This window comes from Pezoporus occidentalis, unplaced genomic scaffold, assembly GCF_034315485.1.
Source record: "Pezoporus occidentalis ecotype Australia unplaced genomic scaffold, CSIRO_AGI_Poc_V1 ctg346, whole genome shotgun sequence".
In the NCBI taxonomy this organism is placed as follows: domain Eukaryota; kingdom Metazoa; phylum Chordata; class Aves; order Psittaciformes; family Psittacidae; genus Pezoporus; species Pezoporus occidentalis.
In genome coordinates, this window is record NW_026915440.1 from 90,411 (window position 1) to 107,224 (window position 16,814).

The 16,814-nt window shown below is 48.3% G+C and overlaps 2 protein-coding genes across 5 annotated transcripts in view; one reads left to right on the forward strand and one right to left on the reverse strand.

The window, feature by feature from the left end:
• Positions 1-869: 869 nt before the first annotated feature.
• TRMT10B (tRNA methyltransferase 10B) lies at positions 870-6,065 on the forward strand. Of its 2 annotated transcripts, XM_062630045.1 has the most exons (8): positions 873-1,098; positions 1,213-1,321; positions 1,495-1,619; positions 1,973-2,125; positions 2,889-2,967; positions 3,823-3,890; positions 4,198-4,321; positions 5,336-6,065. In XM_062630045.1, exons 1-8 carry the CDS (start codon positions 949-951, stop codon positions 5,440-5,442), a joined length of 915 nt encoding a protein of 304 aa, XP_062486029.1. In that variant the 5' UTR covers positions 873-948; the 3' UTR covers positions 5,443-6,065. The 2 variants fall into 2 exon arrangements, with proteins under 2 accessions (XP_062486030.1, XP_062486029.1); XM_062630046.1 differs by lacking the exon at positions 1,973-2,125 and having other exon boundaries at positions 870-1,098.
• The window catches only part of FRMPD1 (FERM and PDZ domain containing 1), a 43,729-nt gene continuing 32,374 nt past the window's right edge, over positions 5,460-16,814 (reverse strand). For 2 of the 3 annotated variants that reach the window (XM_062630041.1, XM_062630042.1), the window contains 7 exons: positions 16,435-16,571; positions 15,025-15,151; positions 14,542-14,661; positions 13,079-13,261; positions 12,521-12,668; positions 10,939-11,754; positions 5,460-9,708 (listed from right to left, as the gene is read on the reverse strand). In XM_062630041.1, the coding sequence (XP_062486025.1) occupies positions 7,388-9,708; positions 10,939-11,754; positions 12,521-12,668; positions 13,079-13,261; positions 14,542-14,661; positions 15,025-15,151; positions 16,435-16,571 (3,852 nt within the window). In that variant the 3' untranslated portion in view covers positions 5,460-7,387. The remainder of the gene's footprint in view (positions 9,709-10,938; positions 11,755-12,520; positions 12,669-13,078; positions 13,262-14,541; positions 14,662-15,024; positions 15,152-16,434; positions 16,572-16,814) is intronic. The other variant, XM_062630044.1, reaches the window with a different exon arrangement.

Genomic DNA, 16,814 nt, shown 5'->3' on the forward strand with positions numbered 1-16,814 from the left:
ACCTACCCAGGTTTTGTACCCTTCCCACTGACAGAATCTTGCAACTCTTTTACCTTCCTCCATGATGTCGTATGGCATGTCTTTCTTGCTGGGTACTGGGTACTGCCCAACAGACCTTGCAGTGTTCTCTTCCTTGGTGCTGTATGCCACTGAGGGCTGCCTCTGGAGTCCCCCTGAAGCTAGAAGAGGCAGCAACTGGTGAGAAAGGAGGCAGGAAAGTTTATTTGGAGGACCACTTACCATCTTGGCAGCCTGAGGAGAGAGGACTTTTCCTCAGCTACTGGCAGGAGTGAGGGACACCTCTGTAAGCCATTTGGTACTCCATGACCAAAGGAATCTGTGCTCTGGAAGACAGAAACCCAAGTCCTGTTCCTGGCTGTAGCCCTAAGCTGCTGTGTGGGCATCCAGCAAGCATTCTCTGCCCCCCTCTTATGCACCATCTTAGCTGCAGGCTACAGACGAAACAATGAAAGGGTAGGAGACCATAGAAGCCGATGAGCCCTTCCCGCTCCAACATTCCTTCCGCGGACAGGCCCCGGGCGGCCCGGAGGGGCGGCTCCTCCAGAAGGTGCCTCCCTACCGTTCCCCAGGGACCACCGGTCGAGCTCCTACTCACGGGCGGGCGGCCGAGGCGCAACCGCACGCCCCGCAGCAAGGAGCCACTCACTGCCGGTCCTCTCCACGCGAGCCACGGAGCAGGAGTGCCTGAGCACCCCCTGACCTAACCCGCCTTCCCTCGGCAGGGCCCGCCCCACGCCTCAGCCCCGCCTCGCCTCGCCTCGCAAGGGGGAGGGCCCGGTTAGGCGACCGGCAGCGAGTAGCAGACGCTGAGTGCTTGTCGCGGTTTGTTCTGTCAGCTCACTAGCTCCCGCGGCGCCACAGGGACACACTCCTCGATCCCCGTGCCTCCCGCGGAAGGTCCCACCCCGGGAAGGGAAAGTGGCGCCGATGTCCGGCGACGGCTTAGATGACGGCTGTCTGTCGGTGGAGCCTGAGGAGGAGGCGGTGGTAGCCTGCGAGGCTCTCCGTCTGCTGCGGATCGAGCCCTCGGCAGTCAGCCCCGGCGCGGGGCGGGCGGGCGGCGCGGCGCGGTGTTCGGTAGGTGCCGCGGGCGGGGAGAGGGGTGGCAGGGCTTAGCTCCGCCGTGACGCCGGTCCCGCGGCCTCCTCGTCGGGAGGAGGCCGCAGGGCTAAGGCCCCGCTGCTCCCACAGAGAAATGTGATGCGGAAGCGGAGGCGCTGGGAGCGGGTGTTGGCGGCCAAGAAGAGCAAGAGGCCGCAAGAGCGGGAGAGGAGCAGGGCCCAGCAGGCTCGTGGCGCAGGTGAGAGGCGCTACGACACGACACGGCACGGCATGGCATGGCATGGCATGGCACGGCACAGCACTGTACAGAGTGGCCCCGTCGAGGGGCTCCTGGCCGAGGGAACGGGGTCCGCCCGTGGCTCTGCTGCCCTGCCGGGGCTCAGGCTGCCCTCTCGCTGTTCTGCCTCCCAGGAGCTGCCAGTCGGGACTGCGGGAAGGCCCCGGCCGCCATCGCGAAGGAGCGCCTTCTGCAGGCCAAGACGTCGGGGCCCCGCCTCTGCGTGGACCTCGGAGTGGCCGACTGCATGACTGAGAAGGTACGGGCCACCCTGCCTACTGCGTCCTCTGCACCAGTGCTTCAGCGTAGTTAGAGCTGAAGCTCAACTAGAAGGGTCCACGCAGCACCTCACCTGAGCTCAGCCTCTAGGGGGATGCTGTCCCCTCGCATCCCTGCCTGTCCTTAAGCCCCCTAGCCTGCACGCGGCTTCCTGACTGGCTGCACACCCAGCTCTGGGTTTCCTTCAGGCAGTTGAGCTCTGCTCCACAGGAACAGCCTTTCCAGCGAGCAGCCGGTGACTCGGGCATCATGGATGTCTGCAGGCCCTGAGTAGAGCCATGTAACCCCCTGCCCCTTGTCTTGTGGGTCACTGTGCTTGTTATTTATTGGAAGGAAACAAGCCGCCTCGCCTCCCAGATCAGGAGACTCTATGGGGCCAACAGGCGGGCTGAGAAGCCATTTTGGCTCTGTCTGACGGAGTTTGTTGTGGGCTCGTTGATCTATGAGGAGTGTTTTCGCATGAACGACGGCTTCTCCAATTATTTGGTAAGGGTCTCTGATGACTGTGCATTCAAGGCTTGTAGCACCCTGCAGCTGCTGCTGGCCTTCAGTGTTGACCCACAACAGGCTGAGGTGCGCTCAGATGAGAGCTGGGAGTTATGTGGGAATTCAGTTTAGTTGCAGTGGTTAAGTTCAGATCTTCTTACCCTTTGACAGGAGATGAAGACTGACAGATAATGGGGCAATGTACGAATGCTTCAGGTTAGAGCTCCTGTCCTTCCTGCTTGCAGGAGAATTCCTTCTCCAGATGCTACTTCTGTAAAAAGACCTGTGATACTGGGGACAGGCAGCTGTATAAGTTTGGTCAGGGTTTGGGCAAGTCACACATTCATGTCCTGAGTTTTTACATTGAGCTTGGTCTGACTCAAGCACAGGATGCACACATGGCAGTGACATTAAACCGTACAGCACATGTGGGGTCTGCAGGTGGTAATAGTGAGGGGACAAACCAAGGTGGAGATTCCTGAATCTCTGAAGAATTAGAATCTCATTTAAAATTAGGTGATTTTTTTCCTTTCCTTAAAGAATAGTGATTTTGATTAGAAAAGAATTTAAGGGATTTTGAAATATGTATTGTTCAATGCTCATATGGAAACATTTTCCAGTTAAGACAAAACCCACTATCTGCAGGAGTGTAAACACCTAAGGCAGTATCGTCCATATAGTTCTGTGTCTGAGAGTGGATTTTGCTCTGGCAAATGGACTTCGGCCTCATGGGCTTCTTCTCTCCATGTCTTGCATTTTACAGATGGATACAACTCAAGAAAGTTACCTGGACCTGTTTCCTGTAGATTCAATTGTTTATCTCACTCCTGACTCTGAGAATGGTAAATATTTCACATACTTTAGGCACAGGGGAGCGAGGGCAAATGGGTGTTTTTTATGCTTTTCTTTTTCAGACTATTTAATACTTCACGTGATTCAATTCCAGGTATTTGCTATCTCAAATGGTATGAGATGTACTGTGTATTTAGATCTGATGCTAAATCTATTCCTATCTCAATCTGTTTTTACGAAATGAGGTTTCAACTTAGGGCTGTGGGTGATCTGCAGCAGACTTAACAAAAACTTGCGTGTACATCCTCTGCAGCTTGTAATACTAGGAAGTGGTAGAGATGCTGTGGCAGTTTTGGCTACAGTCTAAATGACATCTTTCTCTGAAATGCAGCAGCTACAATGTTCTCTTTATTGCTTAATTTGCTACTGTCTTTATTTTATCCTCTTCCTTTATTTCCAACCTGCCACATGTTGCTGAGGGCACAGATCTCTTGTCTTGTTTTACAAAAATGCCTTACTCTGCTAAATAATCTGGTATGGGTGGGCGAAGGTTTTAGTAGGGAACCCTGGTAGTGGGAACACAGGAGCAGATTGGGATCAGATTGACCAGATTAGCCACATCTCACAACGGACAGTGGTTAAAGGGAGCAATGTATGATATCTCTGGTGCTCTGTCCTTTCAGCCTGAAAAGGCTGAGAAAAGCGTTTCTCCCTTTCATGCTGCCTGCAGGTTCAGGCAGACACGTCTGTCTCTGAAGTCTCAGCCTCCTGCATGGTCTGAGGCTCCGGGGTAAAGGGTGACTCTGGCCACAGTTTCTTATGGAAGTGGGCTCTTGCTTGGAAAATGGTGTAGCGCAGGATTTTACTGTTGTATGGTGGTGAGCAAGTGCTTATCTTGTTTCTAGTCCTTGAAGATATTGATCCAAATAAAGTATACATCCTCGGAGGCCTGGTGGATGAAAGTATTCACAAGGTGGGTAGCAGGCTGTTGGAACCTGAAGGTGCTGTCTCCCCCATTATCTCCTGAGAACAGAGACATCCCACTTCTAGTACCCAGTGCTCCTGCTGCCTTGATTTGAGACATCACTGTTGTGCCACCATACATTTTTCCCCAAGGTTCTGCCTGGATCCAGCACCAGGCTGAGAGACTGTGGAAGTCTGGGTGAAATATGCCCCAGGACAGCTTTTAGCTTCGTAGCAGCTTGCACCCGAAACATTGTGCATGCTGTGCATATGCAAGTTTCTGCACGTGGGGCACCTTGTTATTGTTTCCTTTGCAGAAGCTGACTCTGCAAAGGGCACAAGAGCAGTCCTTGCAAACAGCCCGTCTCCCCATTCGCGAGTACATGGTGAAAGCTGTTAACACCAAGAACTACCACTCAGAGACACTGGCAATTAATCAAGGTGAGAGGCTCAGCCATGTCCTATCACTTGCCTGGGCAGGGGGAGAGGGCTATCAAGCACTGAAGCCAAGTATTTTCAGAATTATTCTCCATTGCTGAGTAATGGGGGAAGCACTGGGAGCAGGGGTTTTTCTTAATAGGATTTATTCCTGATACCCCCTTTTTAAAGGTCTTGTGTGCTTCTCTGCATCAGCGCATTCTCAGGGACACAGGATTGCTTTGCACAAAGCAGTGAACATTTAGTGTGAGGGAGATGTGAGGAAGCTGCTGTTGCTATGAGTCATACAAGGTCCCAGGCTAGGGAGAACAGAAATTGTCTTGGCTGTGTCAGACTCAGTCAAGGCAAGGCTCACAACACCAGGATGATGTGATGTGCTCTACCACTGTGATGGCTTCATGTCATGATTATGGGTTGGGCCACCCAGTCACACCATGCTCCTCTACCTCCACCAGTGGTCTGTGGCTTTTTAATGTGAACATCTCTCTGCTATAGATTATGGAGCAGAGAGGTGTCCTAGGCCAGCTCTAGTAAATTCTTACCTCTGGCATGAGGACATCATTGCCATCTCCATCAGCACAAGGCAGAGGAGGTGGTGGAGGGCCCTGCAAAGCACAAGCATAGCTGCTAGAGACCACTGTGTGGAGATGTGGAAACACAGCATCTGAGAAACAGTGGTGGAAGTGCAGTAGGTATAACCCACCATCGTGGTCAGTGGCACAGATGGGTAGTACAGGTTAGTCAAATGGTGACTGGGGAACCTGCTTTAGTTGACACAGCCTCTGCTTTGGCTACCCAGAGCTCCCCAGAGTAATCTTCAAACTGGTTTCATGTGCTGTTTTGAAGCTGCCTCAAACACTTGCGCGTCAGATTTTAAATGAGAGGAAGGCAAACCACTAGATCCCATGCTAACCTTCTCTGTTATCAGCTATTGTAACTTCCTGATGCTTTGCAGCCAATGGGGTGTATATTAATAGAGCTTGCTGTTGATACTGTTATCACATCTCTTCTTGACAGTCTTTGACATCTTGTCAACTTACTATGAGACTCGAAGCTGGCCAGCAGCCTTGAAAGCTGGAGTTTCTTCTGGAAAAGGCTATGTGCTGCCAGAGGCCGTGAAATAAGTGAAAACACCTCAGCATGATAATGCACAAGAAAATTCTTTATTTTGTAATGTTAAAGAGCTGTGGAGACAAGAGAGACAAACTCCGTATTTTGAGCAGAGGCACCAGCATGAATATGCATAGAGAGGATAGCTCTGCTTAAATCTTGTTCAAGGACCCTATCAAGAGTGATGCATTTCGACTCAGCAGTACAATGCTGGAAAATACTTTTTCCTCTTGAACAGAAAACATAAGCTAATGCAGCCCTGGGATCAAGTGAAAACTGACAGGAATTCAATTCTACTTCTTTACAGATGCTTGTTAATGTTTCTGACTCTTGCATCTACACTTGTTCTGGGGCAGCAAGGAGTGCTTTAATGTATTTCTTTCATCTTGCTAAAACAGTAAGTAAGGTGAAGTTAAAATTGCGAAGCTCCCTGGTGAGGAAAATTTCTTCCCATGGAAAAGGACAATACTATTCCAATTGGGGAGCACAAGATGGGATTCCCAGATGGAGAAACAGTTTCCAGGTGCACTATGTCCTAACAACTTTAAATCAGTTGAAGACTCGGGGAGTTGTTGAAGCCTATAGCTAATCCTGTGCTTCTATTTTAAAAACCTAAAATAAAATGTTTACTCTTAAACTTCCATCGCATCCTTATAGTTACTTATGCATGGTACATTATCACACGCTGACATGCAAAGTTCACTAACCCTGAAGTTCCTCCTGGAAGGGTATCTGGGATCTGACTCTGCCCTGCACAAAAAGAGCAGATATAGTTCATAGCCACAGCAGAAAGCATCTTTGATGCATCTAAGTTGATATGTAACCTCAGCCATTATTGCTAAAAAAATCCCCAAAACACCAACAAACCACCAAACAGCCTCCGCGTTACTGTAAATGACTAGCTCCAGCCACCAGTGCAAGGACTTGAAGGTCTTCTGAGGTAAAATGCTATTTCATTTGCATATGTATTTTCATTTTTCTTTCATATCAAGAGCCTTTTGCAACACCTGGAATTCAGTGCCATGAGGCATTATCAGTAGGGCCTGTTGCACCAGGCCTTTCTCCGCATTTTGGCTGAATTTGCGTTTGCCAGTGCCTGCAGCTCTGCTATGCCCTATGTGCCCTTCCAATGCTTAGTATTCACATTCCCCCTCTCATTAGCTGTTGGTGTGTAGTTAGAGGTTTGCACTTCAGCTCCAGTGTAAGAGCCTTTAACTTTACAATTGAGCCCCTGAGTTTACTATGCAGCAACATATGCTAGCCCAGACCAGGGGAGGGGGAACGTTTGTTAGGGACTTTCTCAAGCATCAGCAAATGTAAATAGAAGAGCTGGCTGACACAGAAACCAGAAAAGCAGGATGTGGTGTTGCCTACGTTGCCTTTGACAAGCCTCTTTTCTGTGGCTCCAAGAAAAGGCAGTTAAATACAGCATGACTTTCTTCCCAAAGAGATTTCCGTTACATCCTCAGCCACAGGTGGTGGACAAAGTATCCTGGTTTCCTTCACATGGGGCCAGGGTGGCATCTGACATAATTTTATTTTGGAAACTGCTTGGAGAGTATGGAGTGGCAAGAAAGGCAGGCTAAAAGGCTCCACAGGTGACAGAAGGCTAAGACAACACCTTGAGACCAGCCACCTGCAAGGCCTTTGGGAGGTGAGGGACAAGCCCCAGGCAAGATACATAAGCCATTGAAGTACTCTATGAATTTGTATATTACATAGATTGCGTACACAAAATTGCGCAAAGCTAGGCTGGAGGGCAGTACGCCCTGCGTCACAGCCACCCTCTGCACAGGGGTGGCTCTTGGTGGAGCTAAGCTGACAACAGGGACACGTGCTTCCATGCCCATTCTGTGAACTGTGGGGCTAAACGCCCTGTAGGGGAGAACCTGATAGTGGACAGAAGGAACATGGCTGGGCTCTTCCCACCCAGTGCACTCATGCCACCAAACATCCCCATCACAACAATGGGGGTACCCTGAACTGCTGCAGAAGACAAAACATGGAAGCTGTGAGGGCTGTGTGTTGGCGGGCAAGGAGCTTGGCACCCACATCCGGGCAGCCTTGCCTGCAAATCTGCTGGTGAACAGCCTGCACAAGTTGCTGGTAGGTTCCCACCACATCCATGAGTGCAACCCCAAGCTTATGCTGCCTCTGCCTGCACAGCTGGCAGTGTGTCACCTGGAAGCAGGCCACTGCCAGCTGAACTAGGTGGTTGAATGTCACCCTCAGCACACCCTGCAGCTCTTTTAGGGGCTGCTCTGTTTTCAGGAGCTCCTGGCAACTGGACAGCAGATCCCGGGAGACTAAGCCAAGGGTACCCTTGCTCTCAGCACCCTGCTCAGAACATTGACCTTGCAGGTGGGTTCCTTGGGTCCTGGAGAGCTTCCCCACAACCTCCTGAAGCTCTGTGGTGTAGGCCAGGAAGCAGGAAAAATCTGCAGGGCTCATCTGTGCTTGGTCCTTCAGCTTGCTGAGGGCTTGGACATAAGGGTCCCACCCTGCCATGTCCCTAGCAATGGAGACTGGGTAACTGCTCACAGGGGTCCCAGGAAGACTACAGCTGCTGTACGGTGGAGTGGTGAGGGGCCCCAGAAATGCGTTGCACATGGGGATGGTAGTTTCACATTCCCCCTTGTCATCAGACCTGTGGAAGCAGCTGATATAGGACAGACGACAGCTGCACTTGTCCATCCCAAGTTGTGGTGGACATGTCTTCTTCATTGTGGAAAAACCCAAGGACCTGATCATGATGGGGTCAGAAGGACTCTGCTCATCCTCCTTGTGGTTAAAGCAGAGTAAGGAGTGCTTTGAAGCCCCATGATCTGCTTTTTTCTCAAAAAAACCAAAGGAAACTGGGCCTGAGGAGATGGAAAGCCCTACAGATGGAGTTACAGGAGAGTCTTTTCCCATCTCAGTAGGCTGCTCTCTGGGAAGAGGAGTCTGAATAGGCTGTGGCTGTGTGAGAGCCACATTTCCTGCATCTTTTCTAGGGTCTCCATCCAGCTCCTGGCTGCTTAGCAACTCTTTCACAAACAGTGCTCCAGCTGGGAATGTTTGTATCTCCTTTCCAACAGCATCAGCCTCCAGGCACCCACTAGTCTTCTCAGAGGCCAAAAGCTCTAGTGGGATATCTACTCTTTCCTGAGATGGGCTGGGTGATGCGAGGTCTGTTCTCAGCCCACATGAGAGCCAGGAGAGGCGAGTTTCAACCCCAGAAGTGCTGCTGCAATCTGTTAAGAGCCGAGTTGCATCTGGAAAGCCTATGTGATTTTTATTGTTCACTTTCTGTAAGGCCTCCTTGTTTATCACTGGTCTGCTTTTTGCCTGTAACAAGGCACTGTCACTGCTGTTTTCAGCACAGCTGTCACAATTAGCTTTTCCTTGTTCACAAAGAGCTGGGACAGGCTCCTTACATGCTGCTTCCCTCTCAGCAGTGAGGAGCAGTTCCTGGTCGTGGTCCTTGTCCACCTCATGAGGAGAGCCCATGCTGGAGCCATGAGCTGGCAGTGTGTGTTTGTTAGCAGGGCAAGTCACTTCTTGGCTAGGGCATGGATGTGTATCATCAGCCTGCTGGGCTGCCATCACCTCACCCTTCTCCTGTGCCACTTGGGCCAGCCAGCCTTTGGTGTCCATACAGCTCTCCTCACTCAGCAACCCATTATTTGTCTTCATAGAGGAACTTCCCTGAGCAGGTGACCTGACAGCCTGTAAACAAGATGTGCCCGCAGGAAGGGGCACATCTTCCTCCAGGGACAGGAAACGTGGATATACAGCATGTGTAGGTTGGAGGCTGCTGTCCACATGCATGGCAACACCCTGCAGGCAAACAGCTGAAATGGAAGAAATCAACGAGTCAGTCACTGATTTTGTTTCCATGGTATCAGGCTCCATTTCCACAAGGCCAGAGGATGGATTTGGGCTAGCACTGTTTCTCTGGGTGCGGGCTGCAGCAGGAACTCGCAGCTCTGCATTCTTGATGTTCTCTGAGGAGGGTGAAGAGGGCAGCTGAGCATGGAGTGCTGGTGTGGGTGGCCAAGAGCAGCAGCTTTGCAGAGGGCCTGGTAAAGCTAAGGGAAAAGTGACCTGTGAAGTGTAATAGGTTTTCAGGAAAGATCTCCTCTTCTTCAGGCTCTTAGCATATGTCATCTCCTTCTCCTTTCTGTGCTTCTCCTTTGCTGTCTGCCTTGTCATCAGGCTTTCTCCTAAGCTGTGACACCTTGGTTGCTTTAGCATGCAGGAGCAGTTTTCTGTACTTTCCTGGGATGTCATATTGTAGCCTGTTGGCAAGAAAAAGAACCATGCAAGTCAGAAAATAGCCCCAGGCAGCAGAATATCCGTGCGTCTATGTAGTGGGCCTAAAAGTTCTTAACACACGTCCTGCAATTGCAGACATAAATGTTTGGTTGCAAAGCCTGGGTCCCAAGTGCCAAAGGAAACTGTCTCTTATGATCAAGCACCACCTTGGAATCAGCTATGTCAAGGAAAATAGAATTTGTGCCTATGGCTACAAAGACTGAAGTCCAGCACTAGTGATAAAGGGTGATGGGTAGTCTCTCCCTTTGCTTATTGGAGCCACTTGATCTGACTGCAGATACATCTGTAATTCCCAAGTTTAATTTGGTGGTATTAGCAGCAGCTACAGTGAGTGCTGCCTACAGCTGGAGATTTATTAACATGATCAGAAATTTCCAGCTTGGATATTTAGGTGATAAAAATTTCCAGAGATTGCAGTGTTGTGTCTGAACATGGTATTGTTACTGTGAATGAATGCAAAATGTAAAGTTGTACTAAATACACAAAACAAATGAAGAAGATCAATTAATGTTGAAAGAGATTATTATTTCAGAAACAAGAATCCTCTTCTTTCTGAGAAAATACAATGACCAGGGAGCTGCTCAGCCACAGGACTCCTTGACCCAGTTATGTAATGTGCTCCTGACCCCAAAAGATCATTATCTTGTGGGTACATGGGACAATAATGTTTTACAGCTTTTAGCTCTCCTCAGCTTGAAGGAAGGTAGGAGAGTGAAGGTGCTGCCTGCCAGTGGGAATATTTACCATAAAGCTCCCTCTTAGTGCAACGCTCTTTTAATCCCTGAAGATTCAGCCTACATAGAAGGATGCACAGAACTTACTCATGCAGCATGCTGGCTTCAGAATCAGGCAGAGCCATATATCAGTATTCTGGAATTCCTGCAGAAACCTGGGAACCCTCCAGAATGCCAGACTCATTTGAAAACTGCCTTTTTCTGGGATCTAATGCTCGGATGCGATGACAGATTTCCCTGAAGAGTTGCAGCTCTGACCCCTATGTGCACATCAACTGTATTTCTGCTGAAGAATGGTTTATAAAGAATGGGTGTTCAAAGGTCCTTTAAAAATCCTGGGAAATCTATGAAGAGCTGAAAGATGATCTCTCTAGGAAGACTGACATGGGAAAAAGGCAACACCCTAGTCCACCTAGGGGTGGAAGAAAGGTAGCCTGCAGCATATGGGTGAGGGTTTACCTGCCAAGGTGTCTGGAGGGCTAAGCCTGTCTGCAGCATCATAGAACTCCTCCTCAGAGCTGGTGTCACCAAAGCCTGGGGGTGGCTCCAAAATGGGGTCGCTTGCCTCTGCAGTCACCTCTGCTCCACATGGTGCCCCTTCCTGGGAAGGCTCATCTTTCCAAGGACTTCTTTGAGGGCTGTGGCTGATTTTGCTCCTCTCCACACCGCCTGCAGGGGATATGCTGTAGCACAGGTTGTAATAGCCCATGGTGTTTTTCTCAGACAGTCTGGTTTCCACCACAGATGTACCAGTGTCCTCCCCTCTCTGCTCAGAGGGACTGTTCTCACACCCAAGCTCCTCTGCATGCGGTACCTGCAAGAAGCAGAAGTAGTCTCCAGTTTGTGCCCTGATGGACCCTCCTGCAGAATGAATGGGGAAGAAGCTCTTGTAAGAGTGGCTCATCTCCTGAACTGTTGGTGTGTAGAAGTGGAAGAATTCTGGCCTGAAGGAAGAGCACATCTCCAACTCATCTTCCTCCAGTGCATCCATAGAGTCACTAGAGCCACTTGTCTTAAATCCTCGGCTCTCAGTGTTGGCTGAATCTGAAGCCTCAGATGCGCTGTCTGTTGCATTGTCACACGTATCATACTGGTCACTCCCCTCAGACTGGGGCTTTGTGCTGTCCTTTTCCAGACTGTGGAGCTCTCCCAGCTCCTCCTCGTTGCACACAGGATGGGCACTGCTGTATGCTGTAGGAGTGTCCAAGCAATGGTCTGAAGAGGAATCCTGCTCCCAGGAGTCTTCAAAGTCACTGCAGGTTCGAGATTCGTATCCTGGGATTTAAACACATCTATCAGCCTGTCCCTTACAGTGGCAAGAAGGAACGGCCGGACAAGGGTTATGAACTTGTCTGCAGAGCAGAGCCTTAAAGCCCAGAGTGTTCTGCCCTCACTTGCTCATCAGCAAACAAGATGAAGGTACAATCAGACCTCCAGGACCATATGCAACCTGTCAGTGGAGGCTTGGTCCCTCCTGCCTGCTTTGCCTGGTTTTACCAGGGGGAGCTGCGGAACAGCAGCCAGCTAACTCGTTGCCTAAAGCCTCAGTCTGTAACCCCTATGACGCTGCAATTATCCTGACAAGGGACAGGACAGCATGGCAAACAGATCCTCTCTCTCCTGGCCGAGGGGTGCCAGCAGATGGGAGTTGTTCAGGAGGCTGGCAGAAGAGCACAAGTGCTCAGTGATAGGTTTGCCGTTCCGGTGACTGGCATTCAGCTTTCACTTCTTGGGAAAAGCTGCCAATTACTGCTGCTCTTCTGCTATGCGACAGTCTGGGGTTGATGGAAACCTGGCACTGCCTGCACCATGGCTGACAGTCTTAATAACTTGCAGATGCCACTGGGCTACTGTTCTAGCATGATACTATTCCCAGGAGGAAATAACACTTCCAGTGCTGGAGGATCCACTCACTTTTTCCCCATCCTTTGACAAAAAAAAAACAAACAAAAAACCAACACCACCCAAAAATCACACGCATGCACACACACACAAAATATCCAAATCCAACAAACAAACAAACAGGCTGGGTTTTTAAAACCTTCTTCAGCTGAGATACGGTGCAGTTGCCGTTTTTTCTCCCCCCAGGTAAATATGGAGACATTTGCATCCACAAACAGTCTGTAATAGCCAATGATGAGGCAGACAAGGTCTTTTGCACTGTTTGATTCCAGGAGCAGAGTCAGCAGCTTGTTGTTTAAGGACATGGAGAGAAGAAAACAGTAAAAATATTTTCGAATTTACAAATATTGCTTGTATCGCCATCTGCAAGAACATGCTGCACACTGAAAAGACATTCCTTCTCCCCCATACCACCATCATTCCAAAGCACTCTTTCTGCATGAGGCACAGAGAAACAAGATAAATTGGTTTTCTTGTATTTTGTTTCTTTGATATGTCTCACTGATGGAGGACAGGAAGAAGAATCACTTTTCTTCAGTAATTTCATATTCTTTTTTATGAGCTTCCCCTTCCGAGTCTGCTCTAAGCCTTTTTTACTGATGATACCACCAGCTAAATGTCAGATTTTGAAAAGAATACATGGTGTGAATGATTCCCCACTTGTTCTCTAGCCCTGACACAGCCATCAAGAACTTACCTTCAGATCCTGCAGATAGATTTTGACAGTGCTCACTTTTTCAGACTCCTCTGTAAGCTCCAACCTGCTGATGTTTGCAAACTCTGCCAGACTTGTTATGATGTTGAGCTTATTATTGATAATCTGGCTCACCCCATACTTGGCACCCACCAGCAAGGCAACATATGATTCTCTGTCCTGTAGCTGTAAGAAGGAGAGGTTAAATCTGTAACCAAAATCTAGGCACAAATCAAATCACCTGTGCTGGGCAGGGATTCCTCAGTCACCTGTTCTTGTGTACTATTTTAACACTGGACTCTCTTTACAACTGTGCTGTAACCAGCTGCAAAGGGAGCCCCTTGTTACTTACAGGCTTTCAGCTCACCTGCTCCCAGCTGTTCTGTTCTCTTCTCTGCCTTGGGGACTACCAGTTTCCCTGTACCCCCAAGGCAGATGGTCTCAGAGAAGCAGCAGCATTCTAGCAGATCCAGAGAGGTCAGATCAGCAGCAGATTGCTATCAGAAGTATCACCTGGCAGGCTGTGCCAGATGGACCAAGTGAGACCTACTAGATTTGGCTAGAAACTTCAGGAAGGCATTCTGGTTTTGGAAGAACTTTCCAAAGTTCTTCCTAACACTTTCTGTTAGGATCAGACACTTAGAAATAAATTAACACCCAAATAATTTGGCAAAACTATTTCAGTTTGCACACAACTGTAAACCTAGGCATTACTGTAACCCATCAGTAAGGTCTTCCTCTGATACAATCCTACCTACATTGCTCGGTGTGCTATACAAAACAACTTGTGGTCTATAGTTCAGTACAGATCCAAATGAGGACAGGCAAAAAAAAAGAACAACAACCCAAGAAACTCTTGGGGAACTGTGAAAAGAGCAGTGTTCTCTTTTACAGTAAGGTTTAAGCATAGCCAATATCTCTTCAAGGGTTTTTGAAATATCCCCAGATCTCTTAAGTACTTTACAACATAAAAAATATAAACAGAGGTCATCTGAAGAGCAAGAGTCACAGCTTTCAACTTGAAAAAATATGCAGAATTATTGTGTAGGCTGGTGTGTTATTCACTTCAATGGAATTATGCTCAGTTATCCTAGCAGAGTCCCTCATGACTTCTCATGAAGTCCCAGGGTAGGGAAAAGTAGTGTGACTGAACTGTCTTAAACAGCATCACCAGAGCTAATGTTACGTTTTCTACAAGGATCAAAGCAAAGACAGTGAGGAGACTCAGTAAAAGGTTGCTAGTCTCACATCAACAGTCAGTTAAGAAAAATATTGAAACATTTCTGCCTTAGATAGGGTTTGCTTTGGTTAAGATACGATCTTATACACTGGTGAAATAAAAAGGTTAAAACTCCTTCTCGCATCCTTATCTTTGCAGTTATTGTCCAAGTACAATAAGAGATGCACAAAGCAAGGCAATAAGACAGTATGCCAAAGCCCAGTTGCATAAATAAATGCACTCGTACCATAAGGGTGGCATTAAAGATCTTCCCATTGTACATCTTCAGGTCTCCCAGTATTTGCAGATAGCTCAGGCGCACTTGGACTGCTGTGAGCATATGCTTCGTTTTGCAAGAGAAGGAATACTGTTTAGAAACATGACAGACAAACAAGGTTTTCCAGGTAGCCTATGGGGTAGAAGATGTTCTTTTCGTACAGGACTGAGTATTTGACCAGCACATTTAGCTTGGTCTGGATGGGCACTTGATCTGTACAGGACCACCCCACATTACTGTGTTTGCCATGTGGCAACCCCACAACAGAACACACTCTGTAGGGAAATTAGAGTGCGTGCACAGCAGATGAAGTTATAAGAGGAAAAGATAGAAGAAAAGTCCCACGTGATCCCACAGAGGAGAGACACATGGAGAAAAGACATTGCTTCTTTGACTGTGAGAGATGCTGCCTCCATCCTGGGAGACACCTTGAATCCAGGGAATAAACACTACCTTTTGCCGAGGGTCCAGTAGCATCTGGTTCTGCTTCAAGTGGTAGCTGATGGCTTTCTTGATATCCTTCCCTCTCATGTTTCGAAGCAGGGTTGGTGAGATGAAATTTTCAATTCCCCAGTCCCTCCTGGCGGAAAAATGGGAAGGGAGCAAAGGGGGTCCCAGCTGTGCTGTCCCCCAGCAACACAACAATGTGCAGAACAACAGCTAGCCAGAAGCAGAGAAGGACAAAGGCACCATGCCAGTCATAGAAGCATAGAATCATAGACCAGATTGTGTTGGAAGAGACCTTCAAAAGCCATCTAGTCCAATGCCCCTGCAATGAGCAGGGACATCTTCCAACTAGATCAGGGTGCTGTAACATGTCTGGGTGTAGCTCACAGAACATGACTACCTTACTCAAATTCACTTTTATGTGCTTCTGCTACTGAGACAGGAGGTGGGTTGGAGGACCATGCACTTTCATGCAGAATGGCCATTTTTACATGGTTATACAGGAGACAATCTACAAGCTTTGTCAGCACAATAGTCCCAGTCTGTGCCCCCCAGAGGATGAAGGTTCTTTACTTTGGTTACAAGATCATTACGTAACATCTGCAGCTCCCTACACCCAAAAATGTGGATTCATTCAGCCCAAGCAGTAAATATCCAGGAACTAAGAATGCTGCAGTTGTCTGAAGTCACTTCTCACTCTTCATTAACTGCACACTGTTGGGTATGTCTGGCTATATGCAGGCATCAGCAGCACTTGCCCAGGCTGGTGGAGGCTGAGTGGTGCAGTTACTACACAAATGTCTGTTATTCAATGATTGGCTCATCACAAATTCTTAAAGCAGGGTTGTTCTTCAGGGCAAGTGCGGTCTAACAGCACTGACATGCAGTACAGCACACTCGCTGCTTGTGAAAGCACCTTTTGTGTTTTTTTTTTTTCTAGATCCCATTACTTCACAGGACCTATCACTTATGCTGAAATTAGATATTTCTGAAATAGTTATGGTGGATGAAAGGGTGTAGTGGCTGTGCAGAGCTGATTATTATCCTCTCTCTCAACTATTGCATGCAAATCTTAGTATAGTGGCAGGGGCAGGCTGAGTAACCGTAACTATATGAGAGATTCAGAATTTTATGTCCCTGCTCTACCTACAGATCAGAACCTCCCTCTGCTTAGACACATGTCCAGATGTTATACTGTACATATTATTCAAGCAGCTCAGCAGGCTAAAGACAGGCTCTGAAGCCACCTTGACCTAAAATGACTGGCACAACTAAGAGACTGCAGTCTTTCTGGGTCAGAGACAGGCTTCTATCCAGAGCTAAACACTGGGCAAACATAGAGCTGATGCCACTTTTAGCTGGCTCCCTGTTCTGCGAGACTTAGCCACAACATAGCACAGAAATTTGGGAACTTACTCAATGTATTTCAAGGATACTTTCTGTGGCTGAGCACAAGCATAGATCCTCTCCTGTATGTGCAGAGCAGCCAGACGTAATGCCACACTGCATTTCATTTCCACAGCAAATCTTTCCTGAAGCACATCACTGCAGCTCTGGAACAAATATGGGTGAGTTAGCATGATGATGTGAGCTCAAGAAGTCCTCTGATATAACTAAGTAATTGTAAGTCATAAAGGGAGCCACTCAGCTAATTTCAATCTCATTCTGTTAAAAGACAAGAATGTAAGTTGATTTAAGAATTTAAGACAAATTGAATCCAAATGCCCTGTTCCTAAGTGCTCTGCATTTCACATTCATGTAAATGAACTGGCCTGAAGTATGCTTTGGTTTAAAGC